Source organism: Phycodurus eques, chromosome 15 (genome assembly GCF_024500275.1).
Source record: "Phycodurus eques isolate BA_2022a chromosome 15, UOR_Pequ_1.1, whole genome shotgun sequence".
NCBI classification, from domain to species: domain Eukaryota; kingdom Metazoa; phylum Chordata; class Actinopteri; order Syngnathiformes; family Syngnathidae; genus Phycodurus; species Phycodurus eques.
The window spans coordinates 1,753,864-1,775,499 of record NC_084539.1 but is presented as its reverse complement, the minus strand read 5'-3'; the positions used below and the strand labels follow the sequence as shown (position 1 = coordinate 1,775,499).

General features: G+C 43.1%; 1 protein-coding gene across 4 annotated transcripts in view; it reads right to left on the bottom strand.

The window, feature by feature from the left end:
- tln1 (talin 1) overlaps nt 1-21,636 on the bottom strand; it is an 83,521-nt gene that overhangs the window by 56,109 nt on the left and 5,776 nt on the right. For 3 of the 4 annotated variants that reach the window (XM_061699132.1, XM_061699135.1, XM_061699134.1), the window contains exons 2-13: nt 9,133-9,295; nt 8,206-8,303; nt 7,113-7,242; nt 6,855-7,007; nt 6,552-6,694; nt 6,102-6,229; nt 5,721-5,781; nt 4,570-4,674; nt 4,333-4,488; nt 3,317-3,418; nt 2,053-2,129; nt 1,627-1,807 (exon numbers count right to left, since the gene is read on the bottom strand). In XM_061699132.1, coding sequence (XP_061555116.1) covers nt 1,627-1,807; nt 2,053-2,129; nt 3,317-3,418; nt 4,333-4,488; nt 4,570-4,674; nt 5,721-5,781; nt 6,102-6,229; nt 6,552-6,694; nt 6,855-7,007; nt 7,113-7,242; nt 8,206-8,303; nt 9,133-9,262 — 1,464 coding nt within the window. In that variant the 5' untranslated portion in view covers nt 9,263-9,295. Of the gene's footprint in view, nt 1-1,626; nt 1,808-2,052; nt 2,130-3,316; nt 3,419-4,332; nt 4,489-4,569; nt 4,675-5,720; nt 5,782-6,101; nt 6,230-6,551; nt 6,695-6,854; nt 7,008-7,112; nt 7,243-8,205; nt 8,304-9,132; nt 9,296-10,230; nt 10,287-21,636 lie in introns of all 4 variants that reach the window. The other variant, XM_061699133.1, reaches the window with a different exon arrangement.

Sequence of the window (21,636 nt, the reverse complement as noted above, 5' to 3'; positions counted from 1 at the left end):
GTCGAGGTCAGCACCGCCCCATCCCCACTATACACAGTGTTGATGGTGCACTGCTTCCCCCTCCCGAGACGCCGGATGGTGGAGCAGAATTTCCTCGAAGCCGTCCGGAAGTCGTTCTCCATGCCCTCACTCCTCCCACGCCCGGGTTTTTGCCTCAGCGACCACCAAAGCTACATTCCGCTTGGCCAGCCAGTACCCATCAGCTGCCTCTGGAGGCCCACAGTCCAAAAAGGCCCGATAGGACTCCTTCTTCACCTTGACGGCATCCCTTACCGCTGGTGTCCTCCAACGGGGATTCGGGGATTGCCGCCACGACAGGCAACGACTAGCTTAATGCCACAGCCCCGGTCAACCGCCTCGGCAACAGAGGCGTGGAACATGGCCCACTCGGACTCAATGTCCCCCGCCTCCCCCAGGATGTGGGTTAAGTTCTGCCGGAGGTGGGAGTTGAAACTTTTTCTGAGAGGGGATTCTGCCAGGCGTTCCCAGCAGACCCTCGCAATACGTTTGGGCCTGCCAGGTTGGACAGGCATCTTACCCCACCATCGGAGCCAATTCACCACCAGGTGGTGATCAGTTGACAGCTCCGCCCCTCTCTTCACCAGAGTGTCCAAGACATGCGGCCGCAAGTCCGTTGACACGACCGCAAAGTCGATCATCGAACGGCAACCTAGGGTGTCCTGGTGCCAAGTGCACGTGTGGACACCCTTCTGCTTGAACATGCCGTTTGTTATGGACAATCCATGGTGAGCAGAAGTCCAATAACAGAACACCCCTCGGGTTCTGATCGGGGGGGGGGAGAGACATTTCTCCCAATCACGCCCTTCCAGGTCTCGCTGTCATTGCTCACGTGAGCATTGAAGTCTCCCAGCAGAATGATGGAGTCCCCAGCGGGAGCGCTCTCCAGCACCACCTCTCAGGACTCCAAAAAGGGTGGGTTACTCTGAACTGCTGTTTGGTGCCTAGGCACAGATAACAGTCATGACCCGTCCCCCCACCCGAAGGCGGAGGGAGGCTACCTTCTCATCCACCGGGGTGAACCCCAATGTGCAGGCAATAAGTATACCCACACCTGCTCAGCGCCTCTCACTGTGGGCAACTCCAGAGTGGAAAAGAGTCCAACCCCTCTCAAGAGGACTGGTACCAGAGCCCAAGCCGTGTGTGGAGGCGAGCCCGACTATATCTAGTCAGAACTTATCAACCTTACACCGCGAAAAGACTATGACGGAACCGAACCAAAGGATAAGGATAAGGATAAGGATATATATGCAAATGTTAAGTATTATATACACCATTAATATGAGACAATGTCAGCATCCCACTTCACTTCATACTGCCGCGGGACTTCCACTGTAAACCCACAAGATCTTCATTAAAATAATTCTGAAAAAGTTCCAACGAAAGTATTTAGTTGCAATTTTATGTACACTACTGCATGTTTTGAAAACAACTACACTGTTACCAAAACTCAAGGTCTCCTCGTTTGTTAACAAAGAAACATTTTGTTTCAGATCCCTCAGGGTCCTGGTACCTCAATGTGAGAACCATTGATTTAAAGTGTAGTTCACACAATATGCATTGCTTTTAGGCACACGTGCTCGTTCATGCTTTTCAGCAATGTTTTACCAGTGGGGGCATGTGTCCTCGGTGCATCTGTCCACTGGTGATGTGCTGCTTAGCCTGAGGCATGGAGCCCATCTGGAAACTCTCTGGACCACCAGCTCCTGAGCGCATGATGGCTGGCAGGGCCACTGAGCCAGTCTCTACCTTACCCACTTTGTTGAACTGTTGTTGCAACACTGTTGACCTAAAGTGATGTAATAGGAGAATTAGGTAGGGATTGCGACTCAGTATGAAAGTTGTATGGAAGGCATCATTTTGGTGAGGTCTCACATTAGTCGGCTAGTCTGTTTTTTTGTTTTGTTTTTCTTTTTTAATGGCTGTTTCAAGCAGCCAAAAATATGGCGTACGGATGTACAGTATAAGACTTCATATTCGTGAGAAAGAGAGGACAGAGTAATGCTGGTGACAGAAATGTACAAACGCACATACTTTTTAGGTGACACAGAGTCCTCCAGCATGGTTGACTCTTCATCTCCCTCCAGTCCAAAGTGGTCTTTGCTTTTTTTCTGTCAAAATTCATCAATGGCAGTTACGTTGGACCATAATGCAGAGTGTAGGTCTCATTTTAAAAACTAAAACTGGACATCCGAGAATACCTAAGTGAATATTGACACAATGTGAAAAGGTTTTTGTTTTATCCTAGTAAACTAGCTTGATGTAAACCTTCATTTGTTGTATTTTGCGCTTCATAATGCGCCACACATTTTCAATGGGACACAGGACACTGGCAGGCCAGTCAGTCGAGCTGTTGTAACATGTGTGCCTTCGCATTGTCTTGCTGAAATAAGCAGGGACGTCCCAGAAAAAGATGTTGCTTGGAAGGCAGCATATGTTGCTCCAAAATCTGTATGTACTGTACAGCACGTATGGTTCACCCAAGTTCACTTGGGTTATATTTGTCTGATATTTACGTTTGATGACATTAAAACATTAAAGTGGGGAAACTATGTACAATTCTAAAAAATGTGAAAGGGGACCAGTACTTTTTCAAAGCACTGTAGTTCATGTCAACGGCACAAGAATGTAAATACATTACTCACAAAAGGTTAGGGATATTCAGCTTACGGGGGAAATTTCAGGTTCAACCTTAAATGCACGGTTAGCAATCGTGATTAGCATTAGATGGCTAGCGATTACCATTTTAGGTAAAAAAAAGAAAAAATAAATAAATAAATAAAAACACTAACTACCATTCAGCTCACTCAAACTTATCACATGACACATCTCACAGTGTCTTACTTACAAGTGATTCTTTGTCGTTTTTGGCAAAGTTTATCACTGGCCCAACACTGCGTCCGTCTGCAATAAATGTCCGTGTGAAACACTGGTTCCGCCGGGGTTTTCGAAGCAGAAATTGTGTCAACCTATTTTTGAAGTCGTCTTTGCAGAGTTATTCGATTCCCCCCCCCCCCCACCCCACCCCCCCCAACCCTAACTGACACATTGAACAATTGATGGCAAAAAACATATTGCTAACACTAAAATGTAATGGTTGCCTCAATCAAACAGTCGTTTCTTTCGAAGAAACACAAAGTGCTTCGCAAAATTGTCAATAAAAGACAATAAATCCCTCCCACCCCACTCCCTGGGTAAATCCACATCTCAGATCTCATACGTAAAAGTAGTTATAGTTTAAAAAGATGACAAAAAAGACGAACATAGTAGAGAGATGAGCGTGTTTAATGTCTGTTACCTTCTTCAGGATGATGTCGATGTAACCAGCAATAAGTTGGGCTATTTGCTCCCCCTCGGTGGTCTGCACCGAGTAGTAACCATCCTGGTAATCTCCAAAATCCTGAAAGCAGATCAAATGGCGTCATTCATTTCAAGACTATGGCATGGTGGTCCCGATCTTATAGAGTGCCAATTCATAACAGATGTTATCTCAAGGCACTTTGCGCATGGAGCAGGCCTACAACCGCGCTACCCGCGCATTAAGGAAAACCGACAGAAGCCCACATTAGCCAGCAGTATTATGAGTGAGGCAAGGAAAAAACCTCAAACACAGCCTTGACCAGTCGAGTTGAGATTCTGAGCATTTTGTCAGTCTAGCTGTCGTGCTGACGAGAAATATAAGCATATCCAAAGCGAGACATTTTGGAAATGACGTCATTGTGAGATGACCCTTCCAAGATGAGACTGAATTTTCTTGCTTTGGAAGGGGAACCACAACTCAACATTTTCAAAAGGTTGCAAAATGTACCGGACTTTCCAGACTATAAGTCGCTCCGGAGTATAAGTCGCATTTTTGGAAGGGGGAAATTAATTTGATAAAAGTCCAACACCAAGAACAGACATTTCATCTTGAAAGGCAATTTCAAATAAAAAATAGAACCGAGAACAACAGGTGTACGGTATGCTAACGTAACACATTCGGCTCACGCCGCCAACGACGATGCGCCGCTTCTTCTTCTACGTCGCTTTCGTCAGGCTCATGGTCAGTCGCAGGTACAGATGCACAGGCCCGAGAGCGCCCTCTTGCGGTTGTCAGTGTGAAAATAACACGTGAAATTCTATAATAACGTGTTGATCATTTCACATGTAAATCGCTCCATCCAACAATGACCTCATTTTTATTTATTTTTTTAACTCAACCTTCAAACCAAGTATCTAAATTACACACTGTGAACATTTCTGAAAAGGAATCAATTATGAGGAGGTTGAATTGGGCTCATTACGTTGTGCCTGCTCCTTGCAGAAGAAACTCACCAGAGTGAAACTCTTGGGCGAAGCAGCCCAACGTTTGATGTTGGTCAGGTTCCACTCCTGTATCACCTCCTTCGTTTTCTCATCCACCCTCATCACGCTCTCTTTGGTGATGCCCAGGAGACGTGGTACCAGTTTGTTCTTGCCCTTCATCTTCTCCTACAGGATAATTTCATGTTAATAAATGAAGGGACAACATGAGTCAGTACAGCTGCAGCATCTCATCGACAGTGGTCTTACCTTGACCAAAAAAAACGATACTCCATAGGTTTTAAGAGACCTGGCCAGCTTCACATAGCTGACTTTGGCCTCAATCTCTGTCATGTTTTGGCAGTTTTTGTGTGCCTGTGTAGACAATACGAAACAATCACCAAAGTGCTGCATTGGCTATTGCACTCCAAAAGAATTATTTGGACCACACTGACGAGGGGGAAAAAAAAAAAATATATATATATATATATATTTTCATGAAATAAGCAAAAGTCATACAAAAGGAAAAATGAAGAAAATTGAAATCCCACAATAAGTCTACATTTTATTTAACCAGTGGACTAAAAAACACCTAAATATAAACAGTCTGAAAGCAGCAGCTGCATCTCTCTCTCTCTCTCTCGAGCAGTGTTTTCCCGACCTTTTATTGAGCTAAGGCGCCCATTTTATATTTAAAAAAAAAAATAAAAAATGTAAAATCTCACTGCACATCACCATCTCACCCCGAATTAACTTACATGCTACATGCGGGCCTGTTTAATAGAAGCCAAGGGTGGCATACTCGCAGAACGCCATGACTTATTCCGTTGTATTCATGACAACAAAGGTTTACTGTACCTTCTGCCATCTAATGGAAGGGCATTTAATTGTTCAGCCTTTTGCTACATAGCGCAGATAGATTAACAAAGATATATTTCTACAATTTGTAACTGCTCCAAAAACCAACAACACATGCATTGGGCCCTACAGAAACCTTATTTGCGTTATTCACTTAAATGACTTCATGAAGACGCCGTTTGCCGACCAGACTTTTGCGATTGTGTGTGCCGCGTGACAAAGCTGCATTTCCCCCCCCCCCCCCGGAGTCTGTCAAGTAAACACGCTCGCGCGGCATTTTGATTGGCTCGCAGAGGCCACGTGCGCGCTCGTGTGACTGGCCTTTGCGTCGTCCGATTGGCGAATCGCGTTGGATTGGCGCAACGGGCGCCCGAGGCGGAACTCGGAGACGGAGTCTCAAAATAGCCACGCGTGCGCAAGACCGGATAAATGAAAGCAGCGAACGGCATGTTGATCATCGTGACGCAGTAAAAGTATCGATCCTTCTTCACATAAATACTCGAGTAAAAAGTACAGACAAGTACAGTTTTATTCCCGATTCTGTTGGCTACTGCAATTCTTACCTGGAAGATCTTTTTCTCTCCTTTGTGTTTGATGTACTCTTTGGGAAGAAACTCTTTTAAACTGTGATGAGCAAAGGTCAACATGAATCGAACAGAATTGATCTGAAACAAGTGCTGTATTCCGTGTGTAGTATATCGACAGCGGGTACGGGAAGTTTTCAGACCCCCTTACATGTTTCACTCTTTGTTATATTGCAGCCACTTGGCTAAAATCATTTAAGTTCATCTTTTCCCCACAGCACCCCATATTGACAGAAAAGAATGGATTTGTTGACATTTTTGCAGAGTTAATAAAATAAGAAAAGCTGAAATATCACACAGCCGTAAGTATTCAGACCCTTTGCTGTGACGCTCAAATATTTTAACTCGGGTGCCACTCACTCTAAGAATCCAGGTTTGTGTTTCGACTCGTTATGGTCCCCAAACTGGATCTGACACTGGTAACCAGCAAACTCACAGGCCTTGTCAAAGGAGACTGGGTGAGACCCATTTAGAATGTCGTCGCGAGCCTGTTCAAACACACACACGACAACATCAAGTCGATGGATATGAAACCATTTCGTGATTATATCCCGTGAGCTTTGTGTGCAATCTCCTCCCTTGCCCATCCCCCCCCCCCCCCCCCCCACAATAGCAGGATATTAACATGACAGTACAATGTTCCGATGTTTGTTGTCCAGTAAACTTGGCAGCGAAAAGAGCGATATGTCAATTGTAGATCCAACAAGTCGGCTGACCGACCCGTTTGCGAAACATGGCAAACGGGAGATATTTGCATGACAGCGGTTGAAATGTGATGAAAGGCAGGAGCGCGAATTTTTTTTCCTGTACCTGCACATAGAGAAGGTTGAGCTGGACGGGGTCTCTGGAGTCCACATTTTGGTCTGAGTAGAAGAACTTCCTCCTGAGCAACAACATTTCTGTCTCCTCGACACCTTGTTCCCTCAAGGTCCGCCCATGGTCCAACCAGTTCACTGTGGAACACACCAACTTCACTCTAACCTAAACTTTTCAACGTCTCTAGACGGCAAAGTGATACACAAGCATAACATCCATTATACTTCTATAGAATGGCGGGTGATTTTGTTTTAACGTCAAGGTGAATGAGATGTTGCGAGTGCGTCAATGTCATACGTTCGTCATCTGTATGGAGCTTCTGCTTTAACTTCTCCATCTTCTTGTCGTCTCTGAGCAGTGTCTTCTCTCTTTTAAGAGTACCCGTGGTCTCCTCCTTCTTCTCCTCGCCGATGTCCCGCACCAGCGAGTACTCGTCATAGTTTGTAATGCCTAAAATGACAGTTTCGAGTACACGTTTCAGATGACGAGCTTTTCTCTCCCCTTCAAAGGGGAAAGTTGAGGGCACAACGCTGTCGTTTCAAAAGGTGACTTGACCTATCCTGGCGCAAATGGTCATGAGCATGTCGCTGACAATCTTGGAATCGTCCACCATGACAGTCTTCACAGTCCCATCCAGCATACGGATCTTGAGAGGCCGCTGCTTCTTCTTGTACTCCAGAGTGTCCTGAGAGACCAAATGTTATCCAAGCGGATGTGAACATTTCGGATAAAGCCTACACACTAAACTATTCGTAAGATTTTAAAATCCCGGCGATGTAACTGATTCTCAAATTCAGAAAACGTGACAAGCTTAAATTCAAATTAACGGTCCACAAAACGCTGAGGTGTTAATGTTTGCCATTTTAAATCATTTTGTTCATTAAGTGTGCCGCGATGTACCAATTCATTTCCGATTCAAGACCCGGCGTGTATTATTTGATGTTTACATTTCTAAACACCTTATTTTGTCGTTCAAAATGGTTCACTCCCCGCGAAAAAAAAAAAACGCGGTCACCAAAAATCGCTTATTCCGACGTTTTTGCGACTGCGTGCAACGGTAGCTTAGCAATTAACACGGCTCTGACATCCAGTCGTCGTCCTCCCTTCGTGACACTTGTACGCAGCGCGGTAAGAAGTGTTCAGTGCTCATTTGCTACCACGGACGCGATGATCAGTGACTTACAATGCATTGACACCGAACGCAAAGAGAACTTTTGCAGCCCCCCGGGGTGCGTCAAAAAAAAAATATCGCGTGCAACCGAGCCGCTGTTCAATGCGGATGCGCCGGTAATGTCGGACGCGGGATTTATTTATTTCCCCGATTCTGTAAAAAAAAAAAAAAAAATATATATATATATATATATATATATATATATAATAATAATAATAATAATAATAATAATAAAATAAAATAAAATTACGGATGTTCTGTAACATTTATTTATTTATTTTTTATTTTTTTTTAAATCAAAACGTATCGCTTGTGCATTTCTAACACGCTTACGCTGTGATACACATTTTTTTTTTTGTTTTTGTTTTTTGAGACAACTGTCCATTTAGCTGAAAAAGTCTGTGTAAACCTTTGAGCGCTCGCACAGCAGAGCAGTGCAGATTGTGGCGTCTGCCTTCCTTTTTAGGAGTGACTCACCCCATTCCTCAACATGTAGTAGTCTAGAGCTTTTCCGGCCTCGAGCCAAATGCCTTTCTTTGGGTCTTCATCAGAGAGAAACAGTCCATAGTCATTGGCTGCAAAAACAATAATCATAATAACAATAACAATGACAATGCTGATTCATTTCTTTCATGTTGTTTCTTTGTTTGCATTTACTGCGCTAAACGTCTGTCAGTGATCAATACAAGCGCTCCATATGAGCGGTTCCAGAAAGCAAATGTAGATATCTTAACATTTGTATTTATCAGTGTAAAAATAACAAGCCGGTGAGGTCAAGCGATGGCGAGCCGTACTGTTTACGTAGCAATAAATAGCACAGCGTGTACACCAGCGGATGTATCTTTGAACCAAGAGGCTAATCTTGGTTCATTACGCCACGGTGAACCGCATGGAACTGCAAAGAGCTGCAATCATGACCCAAAAGGCCCATGTTCACCTAATTTAGCTCCAGTCCTGTATTTGATTCGCTAAGTCTGTCAGTATGCTTCGAGACAGTCTTGAGGAAGCGTGATTCAACATGAGCAGGGCTTTTGGAGCGTACGTCACGCGTATTATCAAGCACAAACGCGGGCCTGTGTTCCGCTGTTGTCATTTTGAACGGGGCATACTTAGGCTTGTTTCAACGCGCTTTCAACGCGACAGCTACAGTCACCGCACTAAAAATACTTCCCAATGTGACTTACATTTTTTTGATGGGGGGGGAAAAAAAAAAAAGAAACAAAAAAAAAGAAAAAGGCGGCAAAAACGACACGTAAATTCCCGATGATAACAAAAGCATGAACCTAATTCGGGTTTATCGAGAAAATGATCCGAAACATTGGGGACTGCTAATTCGCCTCTGCTCTCGGGTGTGGCTTCCCATCGATTGTGATCTCGGCAAACGCATCGAGGCGGGGAACTCACGCTGTCCGAGTTGTGCCTCTGTAACTCTCTCCCTGATGATGCGGCAGGCATCATACACCATGGTGGACGGCTCGAACTGCATGGTCTTGACCACGTTGCCCACTCCAATCTTTAACGACAAGGCCACCATGATGTCTGCTCTGCACGTCCGCCCGACACACACCTGAAGGAGAACACAACAAAAGTCAAACAAATAGACGTAAACTCCACGTCCGAGCAAGCCGCAGGGGGTTCGGCTCAGACCTCGAGAGTGTTCAATAAGCAAACCGGTGCAGATTGAAAAGAAAGCTGGGATGGGCTCCTGCACGCCCGCAATCCGAGCGAGGAGAAGCGGCACGGAAAATGAATGAATGAACCATGAAAATTGCCTCTCCCACACCCTGCACAGTTGGACTTTTATTCGAGTTTTTTGGGTTTCGGGTTTTTGATGGAGGATATCGTGGCAACCTGTTCCTCTGCAAACCATTCTGTCACCTTACAAGCGCATGAAGTTGGGTTTAAAATGAGGAACTTTTTTCTGTCACATGACGTCGAAATCCGGAACAGGAGGTCCTATAACCGAAGAGTTCCATCCATGAAACTGTGACCGGTGGTGCAATTCTATACTTAACCTTCTTCGAATATTTCAGCGTTTGACTTCAAAGCTCATTTCTTTCATGCCACGCTATTGTACGTCCTTCGTTTCTGGCTGCCGTTTACCACCTGGTGTCTGACGTTTAAGGCCTGGCGCTGAAGGACTATTTGAACGGGGACGACGAGGGGGGGGGGGGGGCAGCGTGCAAGCGGGTTTTCTTTCAAAAACAGTCCCGAGGTTGCGCGTTTAGCGTCGGTGAGTGGCACCGCACTGACAGCAAGGAGAGAAAACCGCGTTGCCATCAGAGTTCGCATGGATTGAGTGTCACAACACAGGCCCCCCACCCTCGGGCTCACATCCTGCTCTCTCTGAATCACTTCCTGCTGGTGGGGGTGTATGCGGCAAGGAAGAAAAGGAAGAAAAGCTCTCTTTTCTCGCATCCCAAATTGTTATTTGACACGTTTCCTTTCGTTTTGGATTCAAACTCCAATCTCGAGTGAAAGGCGGGCGAATGAGGCCAGTACCTGTAAACTGTACTGGCTGCACTGTCAGCTGAGGAACTCTGGCTTTCTTCTTTTCCCTGAATGTAAAAAAAAAATAGACAGTTTGCAATCGTGGGTTTGACGCCGTTTCTACAAGTTCCCGTTCCTGAAAGCCTCTCTCTGCTGTTAAAGTCAGTCACTTCGAGAACTGCTCCTCCTCGCTTACTCATGGCAACGTTTCCTGTTTTAAAAAGCCATAAAAGGGCATTTCAGCACTCAACACACTCCCCAGCTATGATTCAGCGGAAAGCGTCGTATCCTGTCTGCGGTGTCTTTCAGAACATCTTGAGGACCTGAGGAAAAGTGACACAGTAACGGGCTGCAAGAACTTTATGGAATTTTTAAAAATGACCATCTATTTTGATGCAAAGATGTTCGTCTGCTTATCGTTTAGTTGAAAAGAGATTGGCAAGAAAACGCAACAGTTTCCACTTCAGTCGGAATGAATGAGGGCGAGAGTTACGTTACGGTTATTGGCGATGAATGAGGAACAACACACACACTCACAAACAATTTGCCAGAACAGCGGCCACATCCACAAAATTGTTTGTAGCCCTCCGTCAAACGAGATGGCAGACATCCCTCGGTCGGGCTCCCGTAGGTTCTTCTCCGTTAAGAGAAGCGGAATATGGAGACGCTGCCGACCGCAGTTCACGTTGCGGTGCCGGCGAGTCGCTCGAAGAAGCGGAATCGCATTCAACAAGGAGAAGGAGGTGGATTTATCGCAGGGGAGTCGCACCAGGGCTCTTTAACAAACGTGTAAAGCAGGAAAAAAAATAAATACAAATACACGCGTACGTGTGCGTGTTTCCGACTACATGAGCCGATCGTCCGGGGCCAAGGCCAATCGCGATGGGGCCACGGAAGTGAAACGAACCGAACCGTGTTACTGCACCCTCAAAACATCCTAATATGACCCCCCGGAGAGTCTGAAATGAATTATGGACAATTGAGACAAGACGGAACATCCGCATTTCCGCAGTCATGACCAGTGTCGAAAGGCCTTTTTTTTTTTGTTGTTGACTTCCTTTGTTTGATCGGGCTTCCTTCTGTTACATCAGGATAGCCATCTTGGCAACCGCCGCGCCGCAGGCCAAATTCTTTGCGTCTCTAACGCTCAACGCATTTCACCCTCTAACGTCCGGTATGAGCGCTTCAACCGGCGGAGCTGTCCGTCAGCGTCAGTCGAGGGAGATGTTATCTTTTTTTGGCCAGAAGAAAATGTTCCTGTCAAAACAGCTCCGCGTTAATCATTGCGCAACTGTGCAGTCTTGAGAAAAAGCCCTTAGCTTGCAGCTGGGGAGTTGTCATTAAAATAGCTTGACCTGCAGCACACACATTTTCAAGTTTACTGTAATGCCGACTGTAGTGCTACTATCAAAAAGCACCATTATAGTGTGTATTATAGTGGAACAATGCACTCACACTGGGCAATCCATACAGTTCTCAAGCACATTGATTCGCAAATAGTGGGTTGAGGACTTATTATGGGGTGGGTCACAGACGGGTAAATATAAAAACAAAACAAAAATGACCGGCTCTTAACTCGAGATACCTCTTCAGATTCCTGTTGCCATTTGCGTTTGCCTTCCGCAAAATATTCCGAATGTTGCGCGACTCTCGCGCTTCAAATAATAATCGCATCGCTTTTGGCAACGATGGATTGAGTGGAATGGAGTCATGCGCCGAGAGCAGGATTTGTCTGCTGTCAGAGGCTTGGGGCAGACCCGAATACCGCATTGTCAGTGAACGCAATCCTGAAAGTGCTTGTTACGGAAAAGAAGGTGAAGGGGCAACTCGTCTGAGCGCGGGTATGCTAATGTTGACAGAAGGGCGGTGGAGGTGAAGAATAGCTTGCCAGAATAGTTTCAAGGAGATCATATGAACAGCATCTCTGTTTCGTGTCCACCAGTCTTATTTTTTATAAAACACAATAATTATCAGTCTGCATCAGGAAGGACGACAGAAATATGAGGATATTTACTTTTGAGAGGCTAAAACTCCAAGCATTTGGGCAATTTTAAGTGAAACGAGGTCTCGAAACCAGCGGTGGGATTAAGTCACATACAAGCAAGTCTCAGGTCATAACCTGCAAGTCTCACGCAAGTCCAAAGTCACTGCGGTTAAAAAAAAAAAAAAAAAAAGTAAATAAAGAAATAAAAAAGAAAAATCAAGCAAGTCGAGTCAACACTAAATGACAAGCAAGTCGCAAGTCAAGTCATTACTTGTTTTAAGCAAGTCGCAAGTCAAGTCATACAAGCTTACTCCACGCGCAACATGTATTGGCGTGGTAATAAACTGTTTTTACACATTTCTTTCCCCCCCATAAATCCTAAAAATAAAAAATAAACTATTCAGACGGTTTTCTTTCTGAACAAACTACGCTGTGTACTTTTTGGTGACTCCGACGGAAATATCTGAAGGGGGGGAAAAAAGAGGAAGGGACGATAAGAAAAGAAAAATACAAGCAAGTTACTGTTTTGTCGTCATGGTTGGACACTTTCTAGTACATTGTTCACTCTGTTATATGGTAGTTTTTTTGGGGGGGCATACTAGGAATAAGGGATGAGGATCAGCATTGGGTTCTAAGGCTCTTTTTTTTTGTGCACAGGTAGCGGATATTTTTTTTTTTTTTTTCCTTTGCCTTTTGTTTTTGGGTTGTTTTGTTCTTTTTGCTTTCCTCCATTTTTTTTTTAACACTCAGCGCTGACGCGCAAAAATGCTGGCTCTGTCTGTTTTCTCAGCTGGGTATATTAAGGGTAGCTATAACCCAGTGAAACGTTTTCACATTTCAAATCTCTGAATTCCGATATTATATGTCTGCAGCAAACGTACCTCAAATCGACTGAACAGGCAAAACCGAAGAGGGCTTGGATAGGACAAATATTTTGCTCTTAGAATGAATGCAGATCTCGAGGCACGGCCATCTTGGTTAGAAAGGGCATCCCGTTTGACCGTGGCAAACCACGGGGGAAGGTATGTACCATAACTTCTCATGTATAATGCGCACCCATATATATTGCACACTCCCAAAGTTGAGCTCAAAATTCTGGAAAACCCTTCTACCTATATGTAATGCATTTTTTATGATTTTGCTTCTACCCATATGATCAAAACATTAAGTGTTATCTGCATTTTTTTTTTTTTTCCAAGGAACCATTCTGAAGCACTTTATTTGAACATACGATACTTTCTTTTTATTGACTTACTCTTATTTTGAAATTCACAGCCCTGCTTTTATTGAGTAAATGAGAAAACACACAGTTGTGCTCATATGTTCGATTACCCAGGCAGAATTTGTAAGATGTGTACAATTAATTTAAGAAAACATGATGACCAGGCCAAACATTCAATTATATTTGAATGCGTTTCAAATTCAACTGTCAAGCATTATTGCTAAACAAAACATAACTATAAAGAAATGAATGATGGTTGTTGTTCAGTCGTATTTAAAAAAAAAAAAAAAAAACCGTGGCACAAATTCTGCCTGGGTATGTAAACTTATGAGCACAATTGTGCAGTCATATGTAACCCTGTCATATTGGAATGAAAGTGTAGGTTACACCTTTTTCATAATTATCCTCGAGGTGGCTTAGAATAATGAAAGTGTACAGCTTTTTCATAACTTCTCGATGGCGGCATACATTTATAAAATGTGAAAGTCTTTTTCATTTTCTCCTATACCCATGTATAATGCGCACTATTGACCTTTGACTTTTTTGGGGGGGGGGGGGGGGGTTAAAAAAATGCGCATTATACACAAGAAATTACAGTAATAGTGAATAGTAACTTTTGGATAAATATCTCAAATATCATGGATGCAGTCGCCCCTAATAAAACTAAGACAATATTGAGGCAACCTACAACACCGTGGAGGAGCACCATGATGGTATAGACCTCAAAATGTATACACAAAAAAAAATAATATCACAGGTAGTGGAAAGCCACTGCAACCCCAGATTAACTAATGACAATCTTCACTGCACTGCTATTTAATGGTGTGAGAATTTGACATGTGTTACTATTGAAATAGCGCCACTCGTGATTGTATTTCTGCAAATTTGAATGTCTGATGTCAAATCTGTCCGTCAACTGAACCGGATGAAATGTACTCAACATCCACATACAATTGAAGCATTGGTTAAAGGGATCAAAAAGGATGTGCGCTTGACAATGCAAAGCTGGACAATGGTCTAGTTGTCTTAGATCCAACAATTAATCTTTTATTCCACTGGGTTGAAACCACAAAATATATCCTAAAATGGAAAAGTAACATTCAGAGGTGGTCCAGTTTCCCTTTTGGTCCCAGAGGTGGGGGTGCTCATTCCACCCTCACATCACAAGCCAGTCTCCTTTGCTCATGTGCGTCTGACCTTTGTTTTGTTTTGTTTTGTTTTCCTGCATTGTTTCGCTTGTCGATTCCCATGTTCGATCTCAAATGAATTTCTATAAAAATTCACAACCTGTATCAGTTGTGTGTGTTTGGGTTCGAGAAAAGACCTCTGGCTACCGAGAACTCTTATCTAATTCACGTAGCGGCCTTCAAATTACGAGACCGAGGTTTGTCGTCGCTGTCCTTAAATTGTATACACATAAACAGTGATGTTCCCTTTTGTTTTCTCACAAATTCTCCACTGCAAAGGGTGCGGTGGGGTAAAGCCACGGTGAGGAAATGTTGTTTTCATTTTATTTTAGACGGGCTCCGATGAAGCTGAATACCCAGTGCACTGGAATATAATGACAGTTCATGACCACTGAGTAAACCGAAAGCCAGACTGAATCTATAAAAAGAAAAAAGAAAAATATGAAGGAAAATGTTCTTGTGAAAAGTTGGAATTTCATTCATTCAACGAGGCACATACAAAACTGAGTGAGCTTGTGCGGAAAAAAAAAAAAAAAAAAGGAATAAAGAAATGCCGATCCATTCATTTATTTGAAGTATTTGTACAATTTGTACTTAATGGATGGTCTTCTATTAGATGGCAAGGACGTACATACGGTCATGAATGTATCCACTTTTTTTGTTTGTCGGTGTGCCGTGAGATTGTTCAATTGTAAAATATGTTCCTTGGCTCCATAAAGGGTGGAAATCACTGCTCCAGTCACATCGTGTATTCGAATCAGTCAGGTCAAACCACTAACTTACTGTGATTAAATTGCTTTATTTTTAATGACGTTCTTGTCGTCGTCGCCACGGTAACGAGCGCATCCGGTCGCATTTGCGTTGACGAGATGAAGCCACATGACCGTGAAAGAACGGGATGCGGTTGCTATCAATGACGTCATTGATCGGATCGGCGAATGATGACGTTAAAGCCGATCGGCATAAAAGGCTAAATATCGGCCGATACCGATCAGTCCGATAAAATCGGTGTAAAGTCTACTTGTGTGTATATTAAGAAATGTAAAAAAAAAATAATTCTAAAATCAAATGAATACAACTAATTGCCTCTTTTGGTTCTTCGTCATAGTCGCCACTCTCCGCACTAAATAATATAGTGAAATAATAAAGTTGAGACTGGTTAGAGCGTCTGCCTCACAGTTCTGAGGACCCGCCTGTGCGGAGTTCGCATGTTCTCCCCTGTGCCTGCGTGGGTTTTCTCCGGGCACTCCGGTTTCCTCCCGCATCCCAAAAACATGCGTGGCATGTTAATTGAAGACTCTTAAATTGCCCGTAAGTGTGAATGTGAGTGCGAATGTCTGTTTGTTTGTTTGTACGCGCCCTGCAATAGCTGGGATGGGCTCCGGCACTCCCGCGACTCTTGTGAGGAGAAGCGGCTCAGAAAATGGATGGATGGAAGTTCAAATTAAATGCCACTCATGCTAAAAAAAGTAAAAAATAAAAAAATAAATCAAAATAAAAAAAAAAAAAAACAGTCAAAAGTTATTTCAGACACAAGATGTCGAAAAGGCTCTAGGACCACTACTGTAAACACAAGGGACTGAATGTGGACAGTTAAACATAATAAGCCTTGGTAATCAGCGTAGGCATCTAGAACATCTCTTGCCACGGATTCTCTTGCAATATCTTAAACAGGGCAAGAACAAGCAAAAGCTCTGGATACCGTGTCCTAGTGTGTAAGGAGGGAAGCAAAGGTAAGGGTGCACAATTTAAAATCGTTGTCATTGCAAACTACCCACAGATGTAGTTTTATTTTGAATTCGTGTGATAAACAGGGTAGCCGAAATCTCAAACCAACTACTGATTACTATAATCTATAGCTTCTGCACTATATCACCTATAGCAATCTTTTCTCCTGTTGTATCGAGAAAGAGATGCGAGTCACCAAAAAGTCTCAGACAAGAATAGGCCTTCTGTTGACCAATAAACAACATTTCAAGCTGTACAACTTTCGAACTGGGATGGCCGACTGCAATAGGATTTTTTTCCTATTGTGCTTTCAAAGCATGGGTATTGCAAAAACCACACAGCGCTCCTCCTTTCAACAAAAGCCACATTTTATAGTCAGACATGCAAGCTTAGCAAAGTCTTAAAAACAGCACACTGAGAGGAAATGTTTTCCTCAACACGTATAGAAAATAAGAGAAAATTGTGGAGTCCTTTGACAACAAAATAATTGAAGTGTCATCCACTTTTGGGTCGCAAATCAGCTGCTTCAACATCTTGAACGCAATTTGGTTTCTGGTCTAAAGACTCCAAAGAAACGACCAAGTTCATTTTTATTGAAAAGGTCTTCTGGAACGTCACCCTTGCACATGAAGGTAATGGCCCGCCGCCGTTCCATGAGACCGCTAGCGGCTACTCACACAGCCGTCCAACTCCCTCACTGTGTCATCCGTGTACCGGCTCACCACACCAATGACAATTTATCGAGTCCGGAAAAACTATCGTGTCCATTTTATTTATTGAACGATAAGTCGATATAGTAATGATCGTGACAGGCCTAATGATTGCGCACAAAGCCTCCTTTGCGGGCCAATCAAAGTAACTCATTTTGGTTAAAAAAAAAAAAAAAAAAAAAAAAACACAAAAAAAAACAGCTTTGTCATGCAAACTTGGATATTTCAGCCCACTTCTAACTTGAGAAAACACCTTGACAGCGCATCTGGCAACATTAGCCCTATCTTATGGTCATAAATCACTGTAAAACATGCTTCTTGGGGACAAGCGCCATGCTGTAATAATTCTCTCTCTCTCTCTCTCTCTCTCGTTCTCCCTCCTCTCTCTCACACAGACACACACACACACACGCAGACAATATCAATAGGTTTGTTCAGCAACCAGCTTCTTTAGTCAGTCATTTAAGAGAATAAACAAAATGATGTAGGGCATGTGTTGTTAAGTTTTGGGCAGTTAAAATTTAAATGGTGGCAGGTGTGTGTGTGTGTGTGTCGACTCCCATAAATTATTATTTTATTTGATGTTCTTGCTCTGAATTTTTTTTTCTTTAAATCAGAAGTTAGCCAGTTACGCTTTACTTGAGCAGATTTTTACTGAGTACTTTCTTTCTCTTACTCAAGTAAATATTTGGAGGAGTACTTTTTACTTTTACTTCACATTCATAGTCATATTATTGTAAAGGAACAGTACTCTTACTTGAGTACAATATATATATATATATATATATATATATATATATATAGTATTAAAGCCCTCAAAATCGGCCTCGCCTGTGTGGAGTTCGTATGTTCTCCCTGTGCCTGGGTGGGTTTCCCCCGGGTACTGCGGGGGAAAACCTCCCACATCCCAAAAAACACGCATGGTAGGATAATTGCCCGTGTGGCGGCCATGTGACAACGGTTAAATCTGTTGTCTATTGTTCATAGAGCAGAGAGAGAGCGGCATGGCTGCAGCATTAACTCTAGGTAATACAAAACACAAATCACCGGAGTCTGGAACATGTTATCTTTAGTGCAGTAAAAAAAATGTGTCAAGCCATTCCTCTTTGGCAACAGATTTGGAACTAGGAAGCACACTAAGTCCTCGCAGCTCATGAAAGCGAAGCGCCTATGATGAGTACTGTACGTCAACAATGTCACCATGACGTAGTACACCAGTGTGGTAAGTTTCGATGCAATGTTAAACATTTTCAAGCTTTTTTTTATACATATTTACAATAACTTTGTACTGTACTGGCTGTAATGTCAAATTCGCCGATCCAATGAAATCATTGATCGGCTGCACGAAAGACATTTACTCTGCGTCGCCATCTTGTACAGTCTATTTGAATCCAAAAGCTCGTTTATTTTTAGCCTTGTCACGTGTCTTTTGACTAGGGACTAACCTTTCGGTTCTCCCGGAACCGTTCAAATTTAAAGATTTCGGTTCCCAGTTTCGATGCCTAGTCCTCCAGCCCCGAAGAAGTGGCGAAAACCAACAAAGAAGCGGCAAAAAAACAACGAAGAAGAACACGCAACACTGCAAAGTGCAACACTTAATATTCGATAAGATGATATTGTGCAAAGGAGGCTTTCACGATTTGTAGCGTCTGACGCGCTCCGAGCCTCAACCTACACCGCGCGGCGCTTCAGTGAAGTCAACTCTCAAGTCAATTGGATGACTGAAACAATAAAATATGTCTATGCCAACATTGAGACATTTGACAAGGTAAACGGTTGGTTGCACTTTTGCACTCATGGCTTTTACCGTTTATTTTACTCTTCAAACCAACGTAAGCGCCGATGACGGAAAAAAAAAAGCTTAACATTGAGCTAAAACGTCACCGTAGCAACTTTACAGCACAATATGAATTGGGACAAAATTCACATAAATGTTGTCTCACAGTCTCACACTAACCTTGTGCCTCATCGGTGGGTAAGGAAAGGAATCGACGTCTTATAGGATTTGCTTCCATGCATTTAAGAAAAAACTAAAACAAAAAACACCGGTGCCGTGTGAAGTTGCTTTTTGTGCCAAAATGCGGAGTTCCGGTGCGTACCCTTCAAAAGAAAAGGCTACAAGCTATAAAAAAAAGGGAAGTTAAAGTTAAAACTTGCACATATAAACCATTTGACGTGATAAAACAGTCCCAGATAACGATTTTAACAATGCTATATTCAGCTTTTAGCTGAAACATGAATTAATGAATATTAAGTCAATTGGATTCGTTCCACACGCATTGCCTTTTAGTTCATAGGTAGTGGTTATAAAGAACCCCGAGTCAAGAGTTCCTTTTAGTCTATGCTGCGGCCAGCTAAAAAAATTGATGTTAACAATTTGGACACCCTTTATTTAAACCATGCAAACGTTTTTGACCCAGCCCCCTAAAAGAATCGGAATCGAGAATCATTTGGAACCGGAATCGCTCAAATTCAAACGATGCCCAACCCTACTTTTGACGTAGTACTGTAAATATCTGACCACCAGTAAAGTTATTTTAGTTGATTTTTTTTCAACATGTTGGCGGTGTGGAACAGACAACACGTAATGCCGGGATCAGACTGCAAGACAAATTTGCTCCTTCACGAGACTATCCATCCATCCATCCATCCATCCATCCATCCATCCATCCATTTTCTACCGCTTTTGTCTGAGGTCGGGTCTTCCCTCTCCCCAGCCAATTCATCCAGCTCTTCCAGGGGGAGGTGAGGAATCCCGAAGGCGTTCCCAGGCCTGTCAGACTACTGCAATAAATGATTATATTCCAATACCACCACATCCCGTCTTTAACGATCACTGGGTTTTATCTTGTCAACTCAAACGCGACCAGATACACGTGTTACCATGGCAACAGCAACACCAATGGATTGCGCCATGTGTTTTAAAGAACAAAACGGGGGGAAAACGTGTTGGTGGTCACGGGTGCTTGGGAGAGGACGTTCGCTTAAGGCTTGCTTGAGGTACGTTCACATACTTTTAATACGATACGGCTCGCAAGCAGGCAACAAAACGTTATGGGGCGTAGCAAGCTAGCGTTAGCACTAACGGTTGTAAGTAAACAAGCCGGCGTTCCGTCGAATCATGCTCTCAAGTTTTGGTGTGTGTGAAGTCATTTAATCGCAATAAAGTAATTTAATCACAGAAAGTTAGCACCCATTATTTCTGTCATGTAATGTTGGTTTGACCTGACTGATTGGAATACACGATCTGACTAGAGCAGGGATTTCCAACCTTTATGGAGCCAAGGCACATATTTTACAACTGAAAAATCTCACGGCACACCAACGTACAAAAATGTCACAAAAAGTGGATACATTAATTGCTGTATTTACTTCCTGTCATCTAATAGAAGACCATTCATTTGTTCTGTCTGTCACTATGCCTCATGAACAAAGATACATTATGTATTGCAAATATAATTTTTGGAGCAATTCAGTGCACAAGTATATACAGTAAATGAACAAGTCATTTAAATAGACACATTGCTCCATCTTGTGATCGGATCGGTTATCGTTTTTTAAACTTGCTGATTGGTGATCGGCCCCAAAAGTCCTGGTTGTGTAAAGCCTAGAAATGTCGTACTGTATAGTAATATGGGCGCACATGGCCTCAGAAAAAGGGCTTTAATGTAATATATATATATACACACACACACACACACACACACACACACACACACACACACACAGGTACCGGTATTTAACTCGTCACCATTTTTCTCACTAAATGTACTTCCAAAGGAGCTATTGGCCTGAAAACGTCACCAGATGTTCGGAACAACCCAAGTAATTCACACACACAAAGAAACTAGAGCAAATGAGCTCAGAAATTAAGTTGTGTGTAAATATGGGAAATGACACAGTGAAAATGTATTGACCATATGAAGAAAGGGAGGTGCAAAAAGGGATGGAAAGCCAAGACAACACCTAAAATCTATAAACAAAAACAAACAGCAATCCAGCCCCTTGTCAGTGCAAATGAAAATCAGATGATTCAGTCCTAAGTGATGGCCTACAACAAGGTGTCATTGCCAAGGTGTGAGTCAAGACACATCTCATGATGGGTAAGCGCAGAGAGCTGTCTCAAGACCGTCGCAAAGTCATTGTTGCAAAACATAACGGTGGCATTGGTTACAGGGGCGTAGCTAAGCTCCTGGACGTTCCAGTGAGCACGGTTGGGGCCATAATACCGAAGTGGAAAGCCAATCCTACCACCATCAATTTGCCTTTTCAGAATTCATGGTATTTACATCGAGATGCGTGAACTCAGGACAGAGCACCTTTTGTTTGAACCCACCCACTTTTCAAGTGAGCAAAACTATTGGATCATGGAACTGATGGGTGTGTTTGTTCAGGTGTTGCCTTTTAGATTGATTGCTTAAACATAAGAGTGTGTGTTTTTGGCTTTGAGTTTCACCTGTGAAAACGTCATTTGCTGTTAAGCAACCATGAAGACCAGAGAGCAGCCTATGGGAGTAAAGCAACCCATTTGGAAGCTGAGAGAAGAGGGAAAATCGATCAGCGCCAGCAGAATAAGTATGTCCAAGT